Below are 20547 nucleotides of genomic sequence, written 5' to 3'. Positions count from 1 at the left end.
GTAAATGTGTTGCAGTCACTCATGTTTTACACTCTTAACTTTATAAAGTTTGACATCTGGACGAACGAGAGGTTACGAGAGTCCATGATGACGTAATAATGGCTTCACTCCTCCAGCTGTAATCACGCTTTGTTTATACAACGAGTCCCTTGGAGGTGGAGACCATTGATGACGCTCGGTGACAAACCTCCATGCTTGACCAATCACAGCAGAGTGGGTGTGGTTATGATCAACAAGATTTAATCTCACACACTTTAACAAACACACTTTAGCACCGACACACATCAACAAACACACACTTTAACACACACACACACTTCAACATACACACACAAACACTTTAACACACACACTTCAACAAACACACACTTTAACACACAGAAACACACACTTCAACACACACACACAAACACTTTAACACACACACTTTAACAAACACACACTTAAACACACACACACGCACACACTTTAACATGCACACACGCACATTAACACACATCAACAAACACACACTTTAACACACAAACACACACTTCAACACACACACACAAACACACACACACAAACACACACACACTTTAACACACACACTTTAACAAACACACACTTTAACACACACACACGCACACACTTTAACACAAACACACACTATAACACGCACACTTTAACACCGAAACACGTCAACATACACACACTTTAACACACACACACACACACTTCAACAAACACACACTTAAACACACACACACGCACACACTTTAACACGAACACACACACTATAACACGCACACACAAACTTTAACACACACACACACTTAAACACGCACACTTTAACACCGACACACGTCAACAAACACACACTTTAACACACACACACTTTAGTAACACTTAAAATCACATTGAATGAATCGCGTCATAAAAGTGTCTTTTTGGCACAAAAACGGAGAAACACTGACATCTAGTGGTGATCTGTGAGAGGTTCACGATGTTTTCTCTCCACCGACCCTCGTGTGTACATTGTGTGTCAGTGTGTAGTTGTGATACAAGTGTGTGTTTGTCCAGAGAAGTGATTTTGTCGAGAGATGGAGCCAGAGTTGTGTTTTTTCTCGTTCAAACGCGTGAATCACGTGATTCTCCTGACGGTCTGTAACGATCAATATAAATAATCAATATTATAATCAATATTATAATCAATATTATAATCAATATTATATATTTGTCTCAAATCATTCTGTGTCACGAGTAAACGCTGCAAATGTTTGATCAAAAGTTTAATTTAATGATCATTTAAGAGCAACTTTGTTGTGACTCGATGATAGAATCGACCATTAATAATCAATAATCAATAAAAGAGTCAAAACAAGGATGTGCTGAAGGTTTGACTGAGATTTCATCAATATTTTCTTTCATTTAATAGTTTTTCTTCTTCATCGAAGACGATATTCAGCTGAAAATCAATCATCGCAGTTTACACAACAAGCCAGAGGAAGTCACGTGACTCGGTGTAACAGGAAGTGCTTCATGACGCCTTCCGGTGCTCCAGACAATGTTTGGATCAATCGATATTTGTTTATTAGAAAATAAAGATTAACGATTCTACTGAACATCCGCGGGGGGCGCTGTTGAGCACGAAACAACATCAGGCCCGTCCTTCACTTTCTTTCCTTCTTTTCTTCTTCTTCTTCTTCTCTTTCTTCTCTGATCACCACTCACTCCTCGTGACGTGACGTGGAAACTAAAGTGTGTGTGTGTGTGTGTGTGTGGGTGGGGGGGGGGGGGCAGTGATGACCTCATCGTGAGGTCTTGACGTCATGTTCGCGGAACGACGTGAAAAGCAACAGTGACCACGTGACTTGACTGTGGCGCGAGAGTTTGGCGGGTGATTAGTGTCCAGACCTGTCTTCAATCAGGTCCGCGTTGAGTGTTCGTAATAAACCATGTATAACAACAACATGACGCGCCATTTTCTCCCGCCTGTGGTGCGTTCAGGGTCCTGTCATTGCACGGACTCGCCGCGAGAACACAGTCGTGGGTGAGGGTGTGGGGGTGTGGGGGTGTAGGGGTGTAGGGGGGTCACGATCATGTCAAGAACCGCCATGGGGGGCTCGCGAGCGGCTCCGGCACCGACTGGACCTCGACAGCGGACGAGTCCAGACACGTGACAGGCCTGCTCGTGCCGCAGAGACTCCATCTTGAAGGTGAGTTCAGGGACCTCAGACGTCTGTGTCCCTCTGGGGCTCGTGCGCGCGCGTGTCACTCAAGCCTGACATGTGTCAGTCACCGGGGATCTGATCAGGATCCATGACGTCACGGTGAGTTCAGGGAGATCCGGCTTTGATCGTGTTTTTTTTTTTTTTTTACTGGAGCTGGTTCTGGATTGTTGGACCTTCAGGGGTTCATGATGATGGGGGGAGACACGAGGGAGGGGGGGAGACAGAAGATGGAGAGAAAAAGAAAGTGAGATCAGTGGAGGTCAGAATGGATGGAAGGAGAGACTGATGAGGGTCTGAGGCCGGAGACGATGGAGGGAAGGAGGGAGGGAGGGAGAGAGAGAGAGAGAGAGAGAGAGAGAGAGAGAGAGAGAGAGAGAGAGAGAGAGAGAGAGAGAGAGGGAGAGAGAGAGAGAGAGAGAGAGAGAGAGGGAGAGAGAGAGGATCAGGCCTCTACTCTACTCTACTCTACTCTACTCTCTGCTTCTACTTGTGTCTCCAGATCTTCACTACATGACAGTAGAGTTCGGGTCCAGACTCACTGTGTCATGAGCGACACCGCGATGGTAAGATTGTCGCGACAGATCCCGCGATATTTGCCGATATCGCGATGTAGCTGTTTCACACACACACACACACACGGTGACACACACACACACATGTGTGTCACCGTGTGTGTGTGTGTCACCGTGTGTGTGTGTGTCAACTTGTGGTCTGCCGTGTCGTGAGTCTGTGTGTGTGTTTGTGTGTTGACACCACAAGTGACACACACCAGCTCACTGTGTGTGTGACACACACACACACAAACCTATGCGCACGCGCACGTCCGCGGGCACGCGCACGGAGGGTCCATTTTCGACTCCTGGTTTGTAGCAGCACCGGCGACTGTTTGTGTACATGTGTGTGTGTGTGTGTGTGTCCGCGGGATGTCGTCGAGCGCGCGCGTCGGTGTCGTGGGTGTCGTGTCGCGACAGCGTGAGCTCGGATCCTCGCGAGGGTCGCGATGTGTCGCACAATAGAGGCCCGTCTGTGGCCCTTCAGCTAGCTTCCCTCGCTGCTCGCAAGGTAGGTTCTGGGCTCGGAACCGACACACGAACAGGCTCGGGCTGCACTTCTGGATCTTTCTGGACGAACACGCGCGTGTTTCGAGTCAGTTTGGATGTTGAGGAACCTCAGGGTTCGATCCTTGGAACCTTGATGTTGACACATTGACTTGAACTCGTGCTAACGTTTGAATTATGTTAGAAGTTAAAGAAAGTATTTTGCACAAAATACTTAAATCTATTTGGAACAGATTCAACAAACTCACTTATTCATGACTAGTTGATGTTAATTTACTGACTTAATTGTTGAAGCGTAATTATAATATTATGAATAATAACAATAATAATAACTGTTGTAACTGTTATGACTGTTTTTGAATAATTGTTTGTGTTGGTTAACATTTAAAGATGATTTAAGTAAGTTTTTCTAGTGTTTAGTGACAAGAATGACTCTTGATAGTTTTGATAGTTTCACTAGTTACCTAGTAGTTACTAGTTTATCCTAAAGAGTCTTCAAGTGTATCAAAGAAAATCAACACTTTGAGTGTCTAAGAAGTCAAAGAATCAAATACTTATAATCTATAATGTTATGTTATGAATACATGATGTTACCGTGGAAACGACAAGATAGAACGAGTCGACAACAACAATAATAACTACAGTTCCACACAAGGTCGACCGTCGCGACCTCACGTTTACAACCTGTTGAAACTTTTAAGAATCTTTCACTTTAATTTCAACTTGCGTTTGTAAAACCTGAAAGGTTCTCAAAATATTACGATAATTATCGTATTAATAACTTGTGTTACTTTATGTAGTAAAACGGGGAACCTCAAGGTTCAATCCTTGGACTATTATTGATCGACGCAATCGGATTAAAAACACTTTCAGGAGAAGTTCTTTGCGACTCAGTTCGTCTGCGATAAAAGCAAAAAAATCAATCTTCACGTTTGAAACATGTGTTCGTTTATGAATCTTCGTAACGTGTTCGTTCGTGTCATAGATGCGAGTCTTCAATGATTGACGTTTGATCTCTTTATTTGACAGTTTAGACACATTTTATTTTTTACACACCTTATTAGCATGTATGCTAGTTAGCATGTGAACTACGGGTAAACGAGGGTATGTTTGTGAAGGTTGTAGGTCCACGTTAAGAAGTTTACTCATGATTTCATGATCTAGAAACAACCATTTGAAATAATTGGATCTGGTTCTGTTCCAGGCAGGAAGTGAGTCACCATGAGCCGGCGATATCCAGACACCGACCGGGAGGACTGTAGACCCCGCTGCCCTTTGACCTCCGGCCGCGACCTCTCGTCCAAACAACAGGCCGACGCCAAGAAGAGCAGCATGTCCGCCACCACCTCCTCGCTCACGGCGCTCTACGGCTTCGCTCCCGCCGACCACTCGTCCTCCTCGTCCTCCTACAGTCCACTGATGCGCCTGCAGCATCTCACCAAGATGGTCAGCCAGCCCGACGCCGTGTTCCCGTCCAGAGACGGCAGGATCCCGGAGAGGAGCTGGGACTGGAAGAAGAAGACGGACTCGTGGAACGACACGGGTCAGGAACAGACCTCCAGCAAGAATGTTGCCAAACCCCCAGAGAAGCAGCGAGATGTTCCGGAAGCTCCTCGGACCGAGCCGGTGGTGTCGTGCCCGCCCAGTCCCGCCTTCTCTCTGGACAGCAACAGCCCCTTCGCCAACGGCTTCCTGCACTTCGAGTCGTCTCTGTTTGACGACGACGACGACGACGACGACAAAGAGACGCTCGTGTCGTCTGTCGTGGACGACAAGCAGGACAAAGCAGGGAGCGTGGAACCGGCAACTGCTGGGACCCTCAACCAGGACTCCACGGCTCTCAACGCCAGGAAGGTCGTGACTCGGTCCCAGTCGTCGGGTCAGCGCCGGAGATACTGGGATGGGTCGGACGACGAGTGGGAGAGCGACACTGAACTCTTCCTGTTTGGAGACAGTCCTTCCAGTCACCTGATGGTAAGAACGTCCAAGATGTTTCAACTCCAATCAACGTTTGTTTGCGAGGAAAGATTCTGTGCGAGGAACGTCTCTGTGTGAGGAACGTCTCTGTGTGAGGAACGATTCTGTGTGAGGAACGTCTCTGTGTGAGGAACGATTCTGGGTGAGGAACGTTTGTGTGCGAGGAAAGATTCTGTGCGAGGAACGTTTCTGGGTGAGGAACGATTCTGGGTGAGGAACGTCTCTGTGTGAGGAACGATTCTGTGTGAGGAACGTCTCTGTGTGAGGAACGATTCTGGGTGAGGAACGTTTGTGTGCGAGGAAAGATTCTGTGCGAGGAACGTTTCTGGGTGAGGAACGATTCTGGGTGAGGAACGTCTCTGGGTGAGGAACGTTTCTGGGTGAGGAACGATTCTGTGTGAGGAACGTCTCTGTGTGAGGAACGATTCTGGGTGAGGAACGTTTGTGTGCGAGGAAAGATTCTGTGCGAGGAACGTTTCTGGGTGAGGAACGATTCTGGGTGAGGAACGTCTCTGTGTGAGGAACGTTTCTGGGTGAGGAACGATTCTGTGCGAGGAACGTTTCTGGGTGAGGAACGATTCTGTGCGAGGAACGTTTCTGGGTGAGGAACGATTCTGTGTGAGGAACGTCTCTGTGCGAGGAACGATTCTGTGCGAGGAACGTCTCTGTGCGAGGAACGATTCTGGGTGAGGAACGTTTGTGTGCCTTGAACGATTCTGTGCGAGGAACGTTTCTGGGTGAGGAACGTTTCTGGGTGAGGAACGTTTGTGTGCCTTGAACGATTCTGTGCGAGGAACGTCTCTGTGTGAGGAACGATTCTGGGTGAGGAACGATTCTGGGTGAGGAACGATTCTGGGTAAGGAACGTTTGTGTGCGAGGAACGATTCTGGGTGAGGAACGTCTCTGTGTGAGGAATGATTCTGTGCGAGGAACGTCTCTGTGTGAGGAACGATTCTGGGTGAGGAACGTTTGTGTGCCTTGAACGATTCTGTGCGAGGAACGTCTCTGTGTGAGGAACGATTCTGGGTGAGGAACGTTTGTGTGCCTTGAACGATTCTGTGCGAGGAACGTCTCTGTGTGAGGAACGATTCTGGGTGAGGAACGATTCTGGGTAAGGAACGTTTGTGTGCGAGGAACGATTCTGTGCGAGGAACGTCTCTGTGTGAGGAACGATTCTGGGTGAGGAACGATTCTGGGTAAGGAACGTTTGTGTGCGAGGAACGATTCTGGGTGAGGAACGTCTCTGTGTGAGGAACGTTTGTGTGCAAGGAACATTTCTGGGTGAGGAACGATTCTGTGCGAGGAACACGTCTCTGTGTGAAGAACGATTCTGGGTGAGGAACGTTTGTGTGCCTTGAAAGATTCTGTGCGAGGAACGTCTCTGTGTGAGGAACGATTCTGGGTGAGGAACGATTCTGGGTGAGGAACGTTTCTGTGCCATGAACGTCTCTGTGCGAGGAACGTTTCTGGGTGAGGAACGTTTGTGTGCGAGGAACGATTCTGGGTGAGGAACGATACTGGGTGAGGAACGTTTGTGTGCGAGGAACGATTCTGGGTGAGGAACGATACTGGGTGAGGAACGTTTGTGTGCGAGGAACGATTCTGGGTGAGGAACGTTTGTGTGCGAGGAACGTTTCTGTGCGAGGAACGATACTGGGTGAAGAACGATCCTGGGTGAGGAACGATTCTGTGCGAGGAACGATTCTGGGTGAGTAACGATTCTGTGCGAGGAACGATTCTGGGTGGGGAACATTTGTGTGCAAGGAACGATTGTGTGTGAGGAACGATTGTGGGTGAAGAACGATTCTGTGTGAGGAACGTTTGTGTGCGAGGAACGATTCTGGTTGAGATGGATGTCATCAGCAAAAAAAAACAATAAAGGACCCAGAACAGAACCTTGAGGGACTCCTCACAACAGATCTGCCGATTCAGATCTCATTTGATTTGCAGATACACTAAAACTGTGCCCAGAAAGGTATGATAAGAACCATTCTAACACAGACCCAGAGGCTGAGGACAGATCCAAGAGAACCAGAACATCATGATGTCACTGGACACTTTCAGTAAAGCTGTCTCCGTAGAGTGATGTTTACGGAAGCCAGACTGAAACTTCTCATGGATGTCGCTCTGATCCAGGAACAGCTTCTCAGACACCACCTTCTCCAAGATCTTGGACAAGAAAGGGAGCTTAGAAATAGGCCTGAAATTACTGAAGTCAGTTTAAGTCTAAGCCTGGCTTTTTGAGCAGAGGCTCCACAATGGCATGTTTAAATGCATTGGGAAAAACCCCTGTGGAAAGGGAGAGGTTCACCATATTGGTAACCCAGGGGCCAATTACATCAAATACTTTGATAAAAAGCCTACACGGAAGGACGTCATCTGAGCAAGAGGAGGGTTTCATCTTGTTCACTAGTGCTGAAATATCACCCAAAGATACAGCAGTGAAGGAAGACCATAAGGAGGAGAGGGGCTCAGAGACAGTAGGGGTTCCAAACAAAGGGGGAGAGATTTTCTCTTTGATAAATTTAATTTTGTCATTGTTTCGTGTCTGTGTCTGTGTGTGTGTGTGGAACGTTTGCCTGCGAGGAACGTTACTACATTTTCAATGACTTTCATTCAGATCTGGAGACATCAACGTGTTCGTCGTCTTCATCTAATGCAAGAGATTCAAACATTTGAGTCATTGAAGGGTTCATGAGTCTGAGACTCGTTTAAATCGTTTATTTAACTTTGATTTTATGGTTAAGATGGAATATAATTTATACAGTAAAATACTCCACGTTCACAGAAAAAAACAACAAAAAACATTAAAACACAAAAAATTGATACAAATGACATTTTTTAAAGACGTTTAAAAAACAACCTCCTGAAAGAAAAACCATCAAGTTGCTCTCGCCTGTTGACACCATCACCACTCATGACACGTTTGTGTAGTCGATACAAACTGTTGTGTAGTCGGTACAAACTGTTGTGTGGTCGATACAAACTGTTGTGTAGTCGGTACAAACGGTTGTGTAGTCGGTACAAACGGTTGTGTAGTCGGTACAAACTGTTGTGTAGTCGGTCCAACCGTTTGTATAGTCGGTACAAACGGTTGTGTAGTCGGTACAAACGGTTGTGTAGTCGATACAAACGGTTGTGTAGTCGATACAAACGGTTGTGTAGTCGGTACAAACGGTTGTGTAGTCGGTACAAACGGTTGTGTAGTCGGTACAAACGGTTGTGTAGTCGGTACAAATGGTTGTGTAGTCGATACAAACGGTTGTGTAGTCGGTACAAACGGTTGTGTAGTCGGTCAACACGATCAACGAGATCAACACGATCAACAAGATCAACGCGATCAACGAGATCAACACGATCAACCAGATCAACACGATCAACACGATCAACGCGATCAACGAGATCAACGAGATCAACGCGATCAACACAATCAACGAGATCAACGAGATCAACGAGATCAACGCGATCAACGCGATCAACGAGATCAACGCGATCAACGAGATCAACGCGATCAACGAGATCAACGAGATCAACGCGATCAACGCGATCAACGCGATCAACGAGATCAACGCGATCAACGCGATCAACGCGATCAACACGATCAACACGATCAACACGATCAACACGATCAACACGATCAACACGATCAACACGATCACTTTACATTCAAAGTAAAAAAAAACATGTTTTTTTTTCCACCATCGACTAATTTTCAAACGCTTAACAAAATTTGACGTGAATGATGAACAAAGTATTGTGAACGAAGTGTTTGATTGACACTCTCGATTGTGTCCACAGCTCAGTGACCTCAGCACTCGACCTCTTCCACCGCTCAAGTTCCTGGAGGGAGAAATCATTTGGGCCAAGTTCGGGCGAAGGCCGTGGTGGCCGAGTGAGGTGGTGTCGGACCCGGAGCAGGGACTGTACCATCGCGTGAAGGGTGAGTCCAGACCTGTCACTGACTGTACCATCGCGTGAAGGGTGAGTCCAGACGTGTCACTGACTGTACCATCGCGTGAAGGGTGAGTCCAGACGTGTCACTGACTGTACCATCGCGTGAAGGGTGAGTCCAGACCTGTCACTGACTGTACCATCGCGTGAAGGGTGAGTCCAGACGTGTCACTGACTGTACCATCGCGTGAAGGGTGAGTCCAGACGTGTCACTGACTGTACCATCGCGTGAAGGTGAGTCCAGACGTGTCACTGACTGTACCATCGCGTGAAGGGTGAGTCCAGACGTGTCACTGACTGTACCATCGCGTGAAGGGTGAGTCCAGACGTGTCACTGACTGTACCATCGCGTGAAGGGTGAGTCCAGACGTGTCACTGACTGTACCATCGCGTGAAGGGTGAGTCCAGACGTGTCACTGACTGTACCATCGCGTGAAGGGTGAGTCCAGACGTGTCACTGACTGTACCATCGGTGAGTCCAGACGTGTCACTGACTGTACCATCGCGTGAAGGGTGAGTCCAGACCTGTCACTGACTGTACCATCGCGTGAAGGGTGAGTCCAGACGTGTCACTGACTGTACCATCGCGTGAAGGGTGAGTCCAGACGTGTCACTGACTGTACCATCGCGTGAAGGGTGAGTCCAGACGTGTCACTGACTGTACCATCGGTGTCAGAGTTCAAAGTGTCAAAGACGGGAACTCCCATGATGCCGTTCTGCGAGGGATGCGTAGGTTCATCGATACAAATGCATGAGATGAAGCTCTCGCGACGTTAACGTGGATTTTTCCAAGGCTCCCTGAACGCACCGTCCTCGGGCGCCGACGCAGAAGTTACGAGACGACGAACTTGAACAACGTGACTTGTTTTTCGACTTCATGAACACGTTGGCGCTGCGAGGAACCTGGAGACGCTCGTGGTGTGGACACGTCTGACCCCCCCCCCCCCCGGTGTTAAACTAGTCATAATAAAGTCACAGTAACTAGTTGTGAAGTCAGAGTTGAGGGAAGTTAGTATTTTTTAATTGACAGCATTTCTAAGTTATTTAGTTAATTTTGTCTGCATTTGTTTTTTAAAGTTACCTAAATGTCCAGTTGTTAGTGGCGAAGATTTACGTCTGACGTCTGATTGGTCAAAAGTCATCGGCAGCTGTGATTGGCTGGCTGGGCGGCAAAGCACGATGGGAGCTATTCAGGTCAACGTTGACGATACAGTTGTCGAGAGCGACGACGCCTCGTAACGTAACGTCGAGTTCGAAGGTTATAATAAATGTAAAGTAAATAAATGCTGTCGATACAAACCTTGTGCATCTACTGGTTATAAATAATGTTGATAACGTGATGTTTAAAGTGTGTTTAAGAGAGTTTGTGTTTGTGACGAGTGTGAGGAGAGAATATGAGCCTCAACGTCATGTTAGTGGAAAATTAAACATTCACCGGTTTGTCGTTTTTGTCGTAGTTTAGAGAGAAATCAACGAAACTGAGCCTTGAACTCACTTCAGTCACAGTGAGACACTATTGTCTCAATGATGGATGGAAACACAAACACGGTTCGTTGTGTGTCATGAAGCGTCTCTGGTTGTGAACACGTGAGCAGCAGCAGCAGTGCGAGACCATACGAGTGCAGGAGCTTTGAAAAACGGTTGTAACGACGAGATGGTACTGGTGTCCGCCGATGTTGGTCCTCAAGACTGACCCGAGGTTCCCCTTCCAGAGTCCAGCGAGCGGCCGAGCCGACTGTACCACGTGCAGACGTACGGCGAGCCTCCGGAGCGAGCCTGGGTCGACGACAAGTCCACGCACACCTTCCACGGCGGCTTCGAGTTCCAACAGTTCCTGCAGCGACGCCGTCGAGGGAAGTCGAAGGAACAGAGTCACAAATACACGGTCAGTTGAGATGGAAGTTTATCGGAGTCAAAAGAATGTATTTATGGGTTTTTTTTTACTTTAGTTTTATGTCTTTTTAAAGCTTGATTCGTTTTGAAATTCAATTAAAATACTTTTAAAATCAATGTTTTACACATACAATTTGATGTTTTAATTCAAATATAGATTTTCCTAAATTAATTTTTTAATACTTGATCTTTTAAATGTATATAAATGTTAGTATAATGGAGTCACCAGACCAAAGCAACAGAGCACAGAGATACTGATCATGTGCTTCTACATTTTCACATGATTGGCTGAGAGTTTGATCAGTAGCTCTGTTGGTTTGGTCTGGAGACTCTTTTATACCAACATATATTTAGAATTAAAAAATAAATACATTTGAAATTAGAATATTAAACTATGTGTAAAGAAAATACATTCATTTAAAAAAAATATTCCATTATTGTAATTCACTAAAACAAAACCCAATTCAATCTTTAAATATATAAATGATTCATTCAATTACTCCAGATATTCAAATTCTTGAAAAACTGTCCATCTATACTATCTATACTATACTATCCATCTATACTATCTATACTATCCTATCTATACTATACTATACTATCCATCTATACTATCTATACTATCCTATCTATACTATACTATACTATACTATCCATCTATACTATCTATACTATCTATACTATCCTATCTATACTATCTATACTATACTATCCATCTATACTATCTATACTATCCTATCTATACTATACTATACTATCCATCTATACTATCCTATCTATACTATACTATACTATCCATCTATACTATCTATACTATACTATACTATCTACCTATACTTTCAATATATCCATACCATCTATCTATCTATACTATTTTTATTATCTATCTTTACTATCTATACTATATATACTATCTCTTTCTACTATAATATCTATCTAAACTATCTATACTATACTATCTGTACTAGTTATCTACTACTAACTATACTATCTATACTATACTAAACTATCTATCTATCTCTACTAACTATATTATCTGTACTATCTATGCTAACTACTATCTATACTATACTATCTATCTATACTATACTATACTATTTTATCTATCTATACAATCTATCTATCTCTACTAACTATACTATCTGTACTATACATTCTGACTACTATCTATACTATACTATCTATCTATACTATAATATTTTATCTATCTATACAATCTATCTATCTCTACTAACTATATTATCTGTACTATCTATGCTAACTACTATCTATACTATACTATCTATCTATACTATACTATTTTATCTATCTATACAATCTATCTATCTCTACTAACTATACTATCTGTACTATACATTCTAACTACTATCTATACTATACTATCTCTACTAACTATACTATCTGTACTATACATTCTAACTACTATCTATACTATACTATCTCTACTAACTATACTATCCATCTATCTCTACTATACTATCTGTACTATCTATACAAACGACTATCTATACTATACTATCTATCTATACCATGTTCCGTCTCTGGACAGATCCCGAAGCGCTTCGAGGACTCCTGGAACACGAGCGTGGCTGAAGCCGAGTCCATCCTCCTGCAGAGATCCAAGCTCATGTCGTCGCTCACGTCGTCTCTGGACTTCTTCACCGGCTCACCCAAGGAAAACCTGGAGCTCCGTCCCTCGCCCCCCAGGCTGGTCCCCCAGCCTCCTGAGAACTCCTTGACCAACGGGTCCGTGTGCTCGCCTGCACAACACACGGCCAAACCAGGCACTTTAGGGAAAGCGGCGAAGAGCAAGTCGTGCAAGAAGAACGTGGAGAGGAGAAGCTCCAAGAACCCAGACGACCTTCACCCGTCGGATAAAGACGACCTTGAATGTCCGTATTCAGACATCGACTCTGTTCCCAAGATCCTCTGTCCTAAAGCACTTGAACGTCAGTCCAAACTCACTCCATCCCAACAGTCGTCCGTCAAGGAGGCCAAGAAGCAGCCGGAGATTCAGAGCGGTCTGTGGTTCAGCAAGGCCGGTAAGGACCGGCGCCCGAAGACCACCAGTCCTCTTCCAGACCGGACCCTCTTCACCAAGACCAGCAGCAGGAGGAAGAGCCCGGCGGTCGGCAAGAAGACGCCCGGCGTGCTCGGCCCCTGCGACCCGTCGTCGGAGCGAGGGAAGACCGCGGTACCTGCCGACCCAGAACCCAGAGAAGACTTGAACTGCAACGACATCGTCGTCGCCGTCAAACTTCTGGACGCTGCTGTCGGATCTTCAGATCCGCCCGGAGTCCCGGACCCGCCGGAGCGACCCCCTGAAGACGACGGATCTTCCACATGTCGACGAGAAGAAACTCTTCTAGAAAACACTGAGGGTGAAGAAGTGAGCGCAGAAGAACACAAGGACCAGATCAGATCAAACGATGCAGGAAGTTCTTCAGAACGAGAAAAGCCTGTGAGTCCAGGTCCAAGTTCTCCTGAGAGCCGAAGAGAAACCGACTCGACTGGAAACGTTTCCTTGTCGGACCTGAAGATCAACACGAGCGACCCTCTCGTCAAGCTGCGGCAGAAGATCCCTCTGGTCTACAACTGCAAGCTACCCTTCGTCAAACTGAGACGCGAAGACATCCGGGATCTGGCCTCCAGCAGCAGGAGTGACATCGAGACCAGGTCGTTCTCAAGGTCGTCTGAAGGTCAAACCAAGACTGAAAAAGTCTCTAAAGCGGTAGCGAAGCAAAACCCTCCGTCAGAACTGTCTCAAGCCTCCATCAACGAGTTCAAACGATGTATTCTGGACAGCAGGACGCCGGTTCTGAAGGTGTCCCTCAACAAACTCACCATCTCCTCGCTACACCAGCTGCAAAGGCTTGTGGGTAATCACAGTCCAGAAAAGTCGGAACGCTCCAAGGAGAACACGCCTCGACCATATTCCTTAGAAGAGCTTTGTGGCGGTCCGGAGAAAACTGTGGACCCGGTCCAGGAGGTTCCGGCTGCAGCTGAGGTCCAGGTCCAGGAAAAGACGCGTCCATGTCTGGAGAAGATCCAACAACCTCGTCCGAAGGGACGACCCAGGAAGATGAGAAAACACAAAGTAATTCTTTAAAGTTGATGTTTGTCTTTCAGAACAAAACCAGCTCGTGTTTGTCTTCAGGTTCCTCGACGTGTGAAGGTTCCTGTGACCTCAGAAGACGACGTCCTCCTGAGATCCTCCATCGTCTCCGTGGACGAGTCCGTCGTCTCCTCGTCCGAGCTCGACGTCTGCTCCCAGCAGAGCCAAAGATCACTGAAGAAGGATCCTCCTGAGCCGAGGAGCTCGGAGAAGAGCTGTGAGGAGAACCTTCTGTTGCCCACAGAGTCAAGAGGAACCTCGTCTGCAGGAGACCCCAGGAGTCCAGAGCAGGCTTCAGATCGTCTTCTGGCTTCATGTCAGAAGACCAAGCAGAAGAAATGCAGAGTAAATATTTAGAATCGAACACAAGTTAACGACGACTAATCTCTGTTCTTTGTTCAGATGTTTCCAGAAGATGCTTCAGAGAGTGAACATGTTGTTCAAGATCAACTCAAGGTCGTCTCTTCTGGGTCAACGGAGGACGTCCCTGGATCTGAACCCAAACCCTCCTCCAGTCCAGTCCAGGACGGACCGACCACACCTGTGGAACGTGAGCCTGGAACCTCAGGTGTCTCCGTCTCAGGTGACCACGTGTCTCCGACTCTGAGCGTCAACGGTCACTCTGGGCGCACGGATGAGGTCAAAGGTCACGAGAAAAAGCAGACGTCCAAGCAAGAATCTGAGCAGAAGGAGTCGAACCCAGAACTCGTCATCCAATGGTGTCGCAAGCCCAAGAAATGCAGAGTAATTGTCTTCGTCTTTTCTTCACTGTCTTTTATTGTCTTTTCTTCTACTGTCTTTTATTGTCTTTTCTTCACTGTCTTTTATTGTCTTTTCTTCACTGTCTTTTATTGTCTTTTCTTCACTGTCTTTTATTGTCTTTTCTTCACTCTCTTTTATTGTCTTTTCTTCACTCTCTTTTATTGTCTTTTCTTCACTGTCTTTTATTGTCTTTTCTTCTACTGTCTTTTATTGTCTTTTCTTCACTGTCTTTTATTGTCTTTTCTTCACTCTCTTTTATTGTCTTTTCTTCACTGTCTTTTATTGTCTTTTCTTCACTCTCTTTTATTGTCTTTTCTTCACTGTCTTTCATTGTCTTCACTGTCTTTGATGGTCTTTTCTTCACTCTCTTTTATTGTCTTTTACTGTCTTTCCTTCACTGTCTTTTATTGTCTTTTCTTCACTGTCTTTCATTGTGTTCACTGTCTTTCATTGTCTTTTCTTGTCTTTTCTTCTACTGTCTATTATTGTCTTCTACTGTCTTTCCTCCACTGAAGAAAAGACAATCAAAGACAGTAGAAGACACTGTCTTTGATTGTCTTTTCTCCGCTGTCTTTCATTGTCTTCCACTGTCTTTTCTTCACTGTCTTCACAAGAGAAACGAGTAAAAAGAAGGAAACGTAGAAAATCAATGATTTCTAGAGTTGAACTAGTTATTAACGATCAACCTTAAATAAGAATAGTTGGACTGAAATACAACTTTGTCTCCACAGATTCCCAAACTTCTCAACAAGTCTTGGGATCCTGGTGCTGCAGAAGATCTTCTTCCAGCAGGACCCGAGTCCTTCTGTTCCTCCAGAGACTCGTCCCTGAACAGTCACGGGTCGTCGAGCGAACTCGTCGTCTGCGCTGCGTCCAACGTGACCAACGGGTCCATCGAGACGCGCTCGCCTCCTCGCCTGGACGGGCGTCTGCTCCCCGCGGATGTGCCCGAAGCTCCGGCCGAGCTCGCGGTCCAGGAGCAGCCGGTCCTCCTTCAGGACCAGTTCCAGTGGCACCGCAGGTCCAAACAGAAGAGACGGAACAACAGATGCACGGTAAACGTTCTTGTGAAGTCCATGAAACAAACGGTAGCTGACGACTAACGGTCGTGTGTCAACAGATTCCCAAACACTTCAAGGACTCGTGGAAAGCAACTCTGTCCAACACGGAGTCGATTCTTCTGCAACGATCCACCTTCGTCTCGTCCTCGTCCTCCGCCGACCCCGGTGGCCCTCTAGTGGTCAGCCAGCCAACTGCACCGACTCTACTCCTCTCCAAGACCCCGGAGAAGTTCTCGAGCCAGTCGGCCGGTCTATCTTCTGGTGCTGCGCTCCACGTCCCAGCAGCTCCGGCTCCACTCCAGCGTGGACCTTCTCCGTCCACAGACACAGCTGCGAGTCCTGGTCCTGAACCGAGGACGGGTTTCAACCGAGCGACTCAAGAAAGATCCGATGAAGTCCCGGAGCATCTGGAACACCTTCCTGCCAGCAACACCCTGATGACCAGAGCCCTGGAGGCTCAGCTGGAGGTGAAGCAGAAGAAGCGTAAGCAGAGCAGGAAGAAGAAGTGGAACAAGCAAGTGATGGACAACAGTTCAGATCTGATCATCTGCTCTCAAACTGAGGCTCAGCTGAAGAAGGTCCAGGATTCCTCTCGCAGCTCCTCCGACCTGGAGGTGGAATCCAAGAGCGAAGATGAAGATCTGTCCGTGTCTTCCACGCCCCCCATGGACTTCATCCCTCTCACCTCCAAGGTCAAACGGCCGGACGCCGGCGCGTCGCCGCCCTCGCCCTTCTCCTTCATGAAGGCCTTCAGAAGCGTGGACCAGGTGTCCTTCCAGTCCTTGACGGACGGCGAGAAAAACCGAGCCGTGTCCTTCCAGGCGGACAAGAAGTTCACGTTCAGCACGTTCCTCATGATGTTGAAGGACCTGCACGACACCAGGGAGCGAGAGGGGGCGCCGCTGGAGCTGGAGATCGGGCCCCCCGGCGCCCACGTGAAGGAGGAGCCGTCGGTCATGCCCGGACCCTCGGCCTCTGCCGGACCGGACCGCGACACCGTGACCGGCCCGGACGTGGTCGGTGAAGTGGAGCTGCTCTCCAAGAGGCCGTTCGGCAGGAGGAGCCCGGCGGCGAGGAAGAAGATCTGCCGCAAAGTCCCGAGTCGTCCCTCCAGGTACGGTCCCGGCTACCCGGGGGTGGAGGCGGCGGCGGAGGAGGTCTTCTCGGTGGAGGACTGCTCCACCCGAGTGCAGCTGCTGCAGCTGAACGACGGCTGCGAGGACGAGAGCTGGACCAGAGCGTCCGACTCTTCGTTCTGCCTGCAGCAGCTCAACCAGCTGGTGAACAACTGCACACAGATGAGCCTGAAGCTGCGCCAGGACGACGCCTCGGGTGAGACCAGATGATCTGTGACCATATGATGAGTAAATAACTGTATCTAGAGTCAACCTGCTGGAAACATGTCCCTGAAGTGTGTCCCAATAATCGACTCTTTTCATGAAAATCATTCATTAATCAAGTTTGTTTCTCTGACCTTCAGCTCACAAGAGGATACGGAAGCCGAGCAAGAGGCTCCTGGAATGTTCCGGAGACTACGAGCACATCTTGACGTCCAAGAAGAAGAGCAAGAAGCCTCTGGAGCTGGAGAAGGTGAAACTAAACCTTCCACTCATGTCGTCGTCAAACTAACTCAGGTTTCCTCCCTTCCTCAGAGCTCTCCTCCTCCTCCTCCTCCTCCTCCTCCTCCTCCCATCACGGCTGGACCGGACGACAAGAACGTGGACCAGGCTCTGAGTTTACTTCCTGAAGTGCAGACTCCGCCCCCTGAAGAAACCTCGGCGTCGTCGTCCTCGGCGGCGGCTGCGAGACTTGAGGTCCCGCTGACGCACCAGAGTCCAGCTCTGTCCATCGACACTCTGACGCCGCCGCCCGAGGCCGAGCTGCCGCCGCCGCAGGGTCCCGTCAAAGACGCCCGTGAGTGAACGACAGAGTCTACGGTCATCACAGATTCACTGTTTGAACGCAGTTAGCTCGTGTAGCATTTGAACCCAGTTAGCACATGTAGCATTTGAACCCAGTTAGCACATGTAGCATTTGAACCCAGTTAGCTCGTGTAGCATTTGAACCCAGTTAGCACATGTAGCATTTGAACCCAGTTAGCACGTGTAGCATTTGAACCCAGTTAGCACGTGTAGCATTTGAACTTAGTTAGCTCGTGTAGCATTTGAACCCAGTTAGTTCACCTGTCGTGAACGTTCCCAGGAAGTGTTCACCTGTCGTGAACGTTCACAGGAAGTGTTCACCTGTCGTGAACGTTCCCAGGAAGTGTTCACCTGTCGTGAACGTTCCCAGGAAGTGTTCACCTGTCGTGAACGTTCACAGGAAGTGTTCACCTGTCGTGAACGTTCACAGGAAGTGTTCACCTGTCGTGAACGTTCACAGGAAGTGTTCACCTGTCGTGAACGTTCACAGGAAGTGTTCACCTGTCGTGAACGTTCACAGGAAGTGTTCACCTGTCGTGAACGTTCACAGGAAGTGTTCACCTGTCGTGAACGTTCACAGGAAGTGTTCACCTGACGTGAACGTTCACAGGAAGTGTTCACCTGACGTGAACGTTCACAGGAAGTGTTCACCTGTCGTGAACGTTCCCAGGAAGTGTTCACCTGACGTGAACGTTCACAGGAAGTGTTCACCTGACGTGAACGTTCCCAGGAAGTGTTCACCTGTCGTGAACGTTCACAGGAAGTGTTCACCTGTCGTGAACGTTCACAGGAAGTGTTCACCTGTCGTGAACGTTCACAGGAAGTGTTCACCTGTCGTGAACGTTCACAGGAAGTGTTCACCTGTCGTGAACGTTCACAGGAAGTGTTCACCTGTCGTGAACGTTCACAGGAAGTGTTCACCTGTCGTGAACGTTCCCAGGAAGTGTTCACCTGTCGTGAACGTTCACAGGAAGTGTTCACCTGTCGTGAACGTTCACAGGAAGTGTTCACCTGTCGTGAACGTTCACAGGAAGTGTTCACCTGTCGTGAACGTTCACAGGAAGTGTTCACCTGTCGTGAACGTTCACAGGAAGTGTTCACCTGTCGTGAACGTTCACAGGAAGTGTTCACCTGTCGTGAACGTTCACAGGAAGTGTTCACCTGTCGTGAACGTTCACAGGAAGTGTTCACCTGACGTGAACGTTCACAGGAAGTGTTCACCTGACGTGAACGTTCACAGGAAGTGTTCACCTGTCGTGAACGTTCACAGGAAGTGTTCACCTGTCGTGAACGTTCTGTCGTGAACGTTCACAGGAAGTGTTCACCTGACGTGAACGTTCACAGGAAGTGTTCACCTGTCGTGAACGTTCACAGGAAGTGTTCACCTGTCGTGAACGTTCACAGGAAGTGTTCACCTGACGTGAACGTTCACAGGAAGTGTTCACCTGTCGTGAACGTTCACAGGAAGTGTTCACCTGTTGTGAACGTTCACAGGAAGTGTTCACTTGTCGGGAACGTTCACAGGAAGTGTTCACCTGTCGTGAACGTTCACAGGAAGTGTTCACCTGTCATGAATGTTCACAGGAAGTGTTCCTCAGCTGGAGAAGAAGCGCAAGAGGAAGCCGACGCAGAAGATTTTGGAGTATTGTCTTGAAGCCGAAGCTCCTCCCACCACAAAGAAGAAGGTACGACATGACGAGTCCGTGTCATGTATGAAGCTGTAATACACATCCCTGATGTTAATATCATGCTAATGTCACGTTAATATAATATTATTGTATGTTATTTGTTATCATGTTATCATATGTTGTAAGTAAGTAAGTAATTTATGTTAGTAGAGTCTTTTCCAGACCAGGATCACAAAGCACTTATACAATCAAAGCAATACTAAATAAAATATATGTTTTCATGTTAATATCATATGTTGTCATATGTTATCATGTTAATATCATGTTATCATATGTTATATGTTAACATGTTAATATCAAGTTAACATGATTCACATGATTGACACGATTAATTCTCTCGTGTCTCCTGCTTTGTGTGGAACCCCTCCTCTCTCTGAGCCCCTCTCCTCCTCTTGGTCTTCCTTCACTGCTATATCTTGGGTGATATTTCAGCACTAGTGAACAAGATGAAACCCTCCTCTTGCTCAGATGACGTCCTTTCTTGTAGGCTTTTTATCAAAGTATTTGATGTAATTGGCCCCTGGGTTACCAATATGGTGAACCTCTCCCTTTCCACAGGGGTTTTTCCCAATGCATTTAAACATGTCATTGTGGAGCCTCTGCTCAGAAAACCAGGCTTAGACCCAACTGACCTCAGTAATTTCAGGCCTATTTCTAAGCTCCCTTTCTTGTCCAAGATCTTGGAGAAGGTGGTGTCTGAGCAGCTGTCTTTGTTCCTGAATCAGAGCGACATCCATGAGAAGTTTCAGTCTGGCTTCCTTAAACATCACTCTACGGAGACAGCTTTATTGAAAGTGTCCAGTGACATCATGATGTCGGCTGACTCTGTTAAATTCACTGTTCTGGTTCTCTTGGATCTGTCCTTAGCCTTTGACACAGTTGATCACCAGATCCTGCTGAGAAGACT

At 47.2% G+C, this 20547-nt stretch overlaps 1 protein-coding gene across 6 annotated transcripts in view; it reads left to right on the top strand.

The window, feature by feature from the left end:
• Positions 1-2084: 2084 nt before the first annotated feature.
• nsd1b (nuclear receptor binding SET domain protein 1b) overlaps positions 2085-20547 on the top strand; it is a 46607-nt gene continuing 28144 nt past the window's right edge. Inside the window, exons 1-12 of one of the 6 annotated variants that reach the window (XM_087806727.1) lie at positions 2085-2198; positions 4476-5245; positions 9047-9188; positions 10912-11084; positions 12642-14189; positions 14250-14552; positions 14610-14951; positions 15701-16024; positions 16090-17362; positions 17511-17620; positions 17665-17944; positions 19537-19637. In XM_087806727.1, the coding sequence (XP_087662853.1) occupies positions 4493-5245; positions 9047-9188; positions 10912-11084; positions 12642-14189; positions 14250-14552; positions 14610-14951; positions 15701-16024; positions 16090-17362; positions 17511-17620; positions 17665-17944; positions 19537-19637 (5349 nt within the window). In that variant the 5' untranslated portion in view covers positions 2085-2198; positions 4476-4492. The other 5 variants (XM_087806726.1, XM_087806725.1, XM_087806728.1 and 2 more) reach the window with 5 other exon arrangements.

This window comes from Callionymus lyra, chromosome 14 (genome assembly GCF_982586985.1).
Source record: "Callionymus lyra chromosome 14, fCalLyr1.hap1.1, whole genome shotgun sequence".
Taxonomy (NCBI): domain Eukaryota; kingdom Metazoa; phylum Chordata; class Actinopteri; order Syngnathiformes; family Callionymidae; genus Callionymus; species Callionymus lyra.
This window is presented reverse-complemented; position numbering and strand designations above follow the sequence as displayed.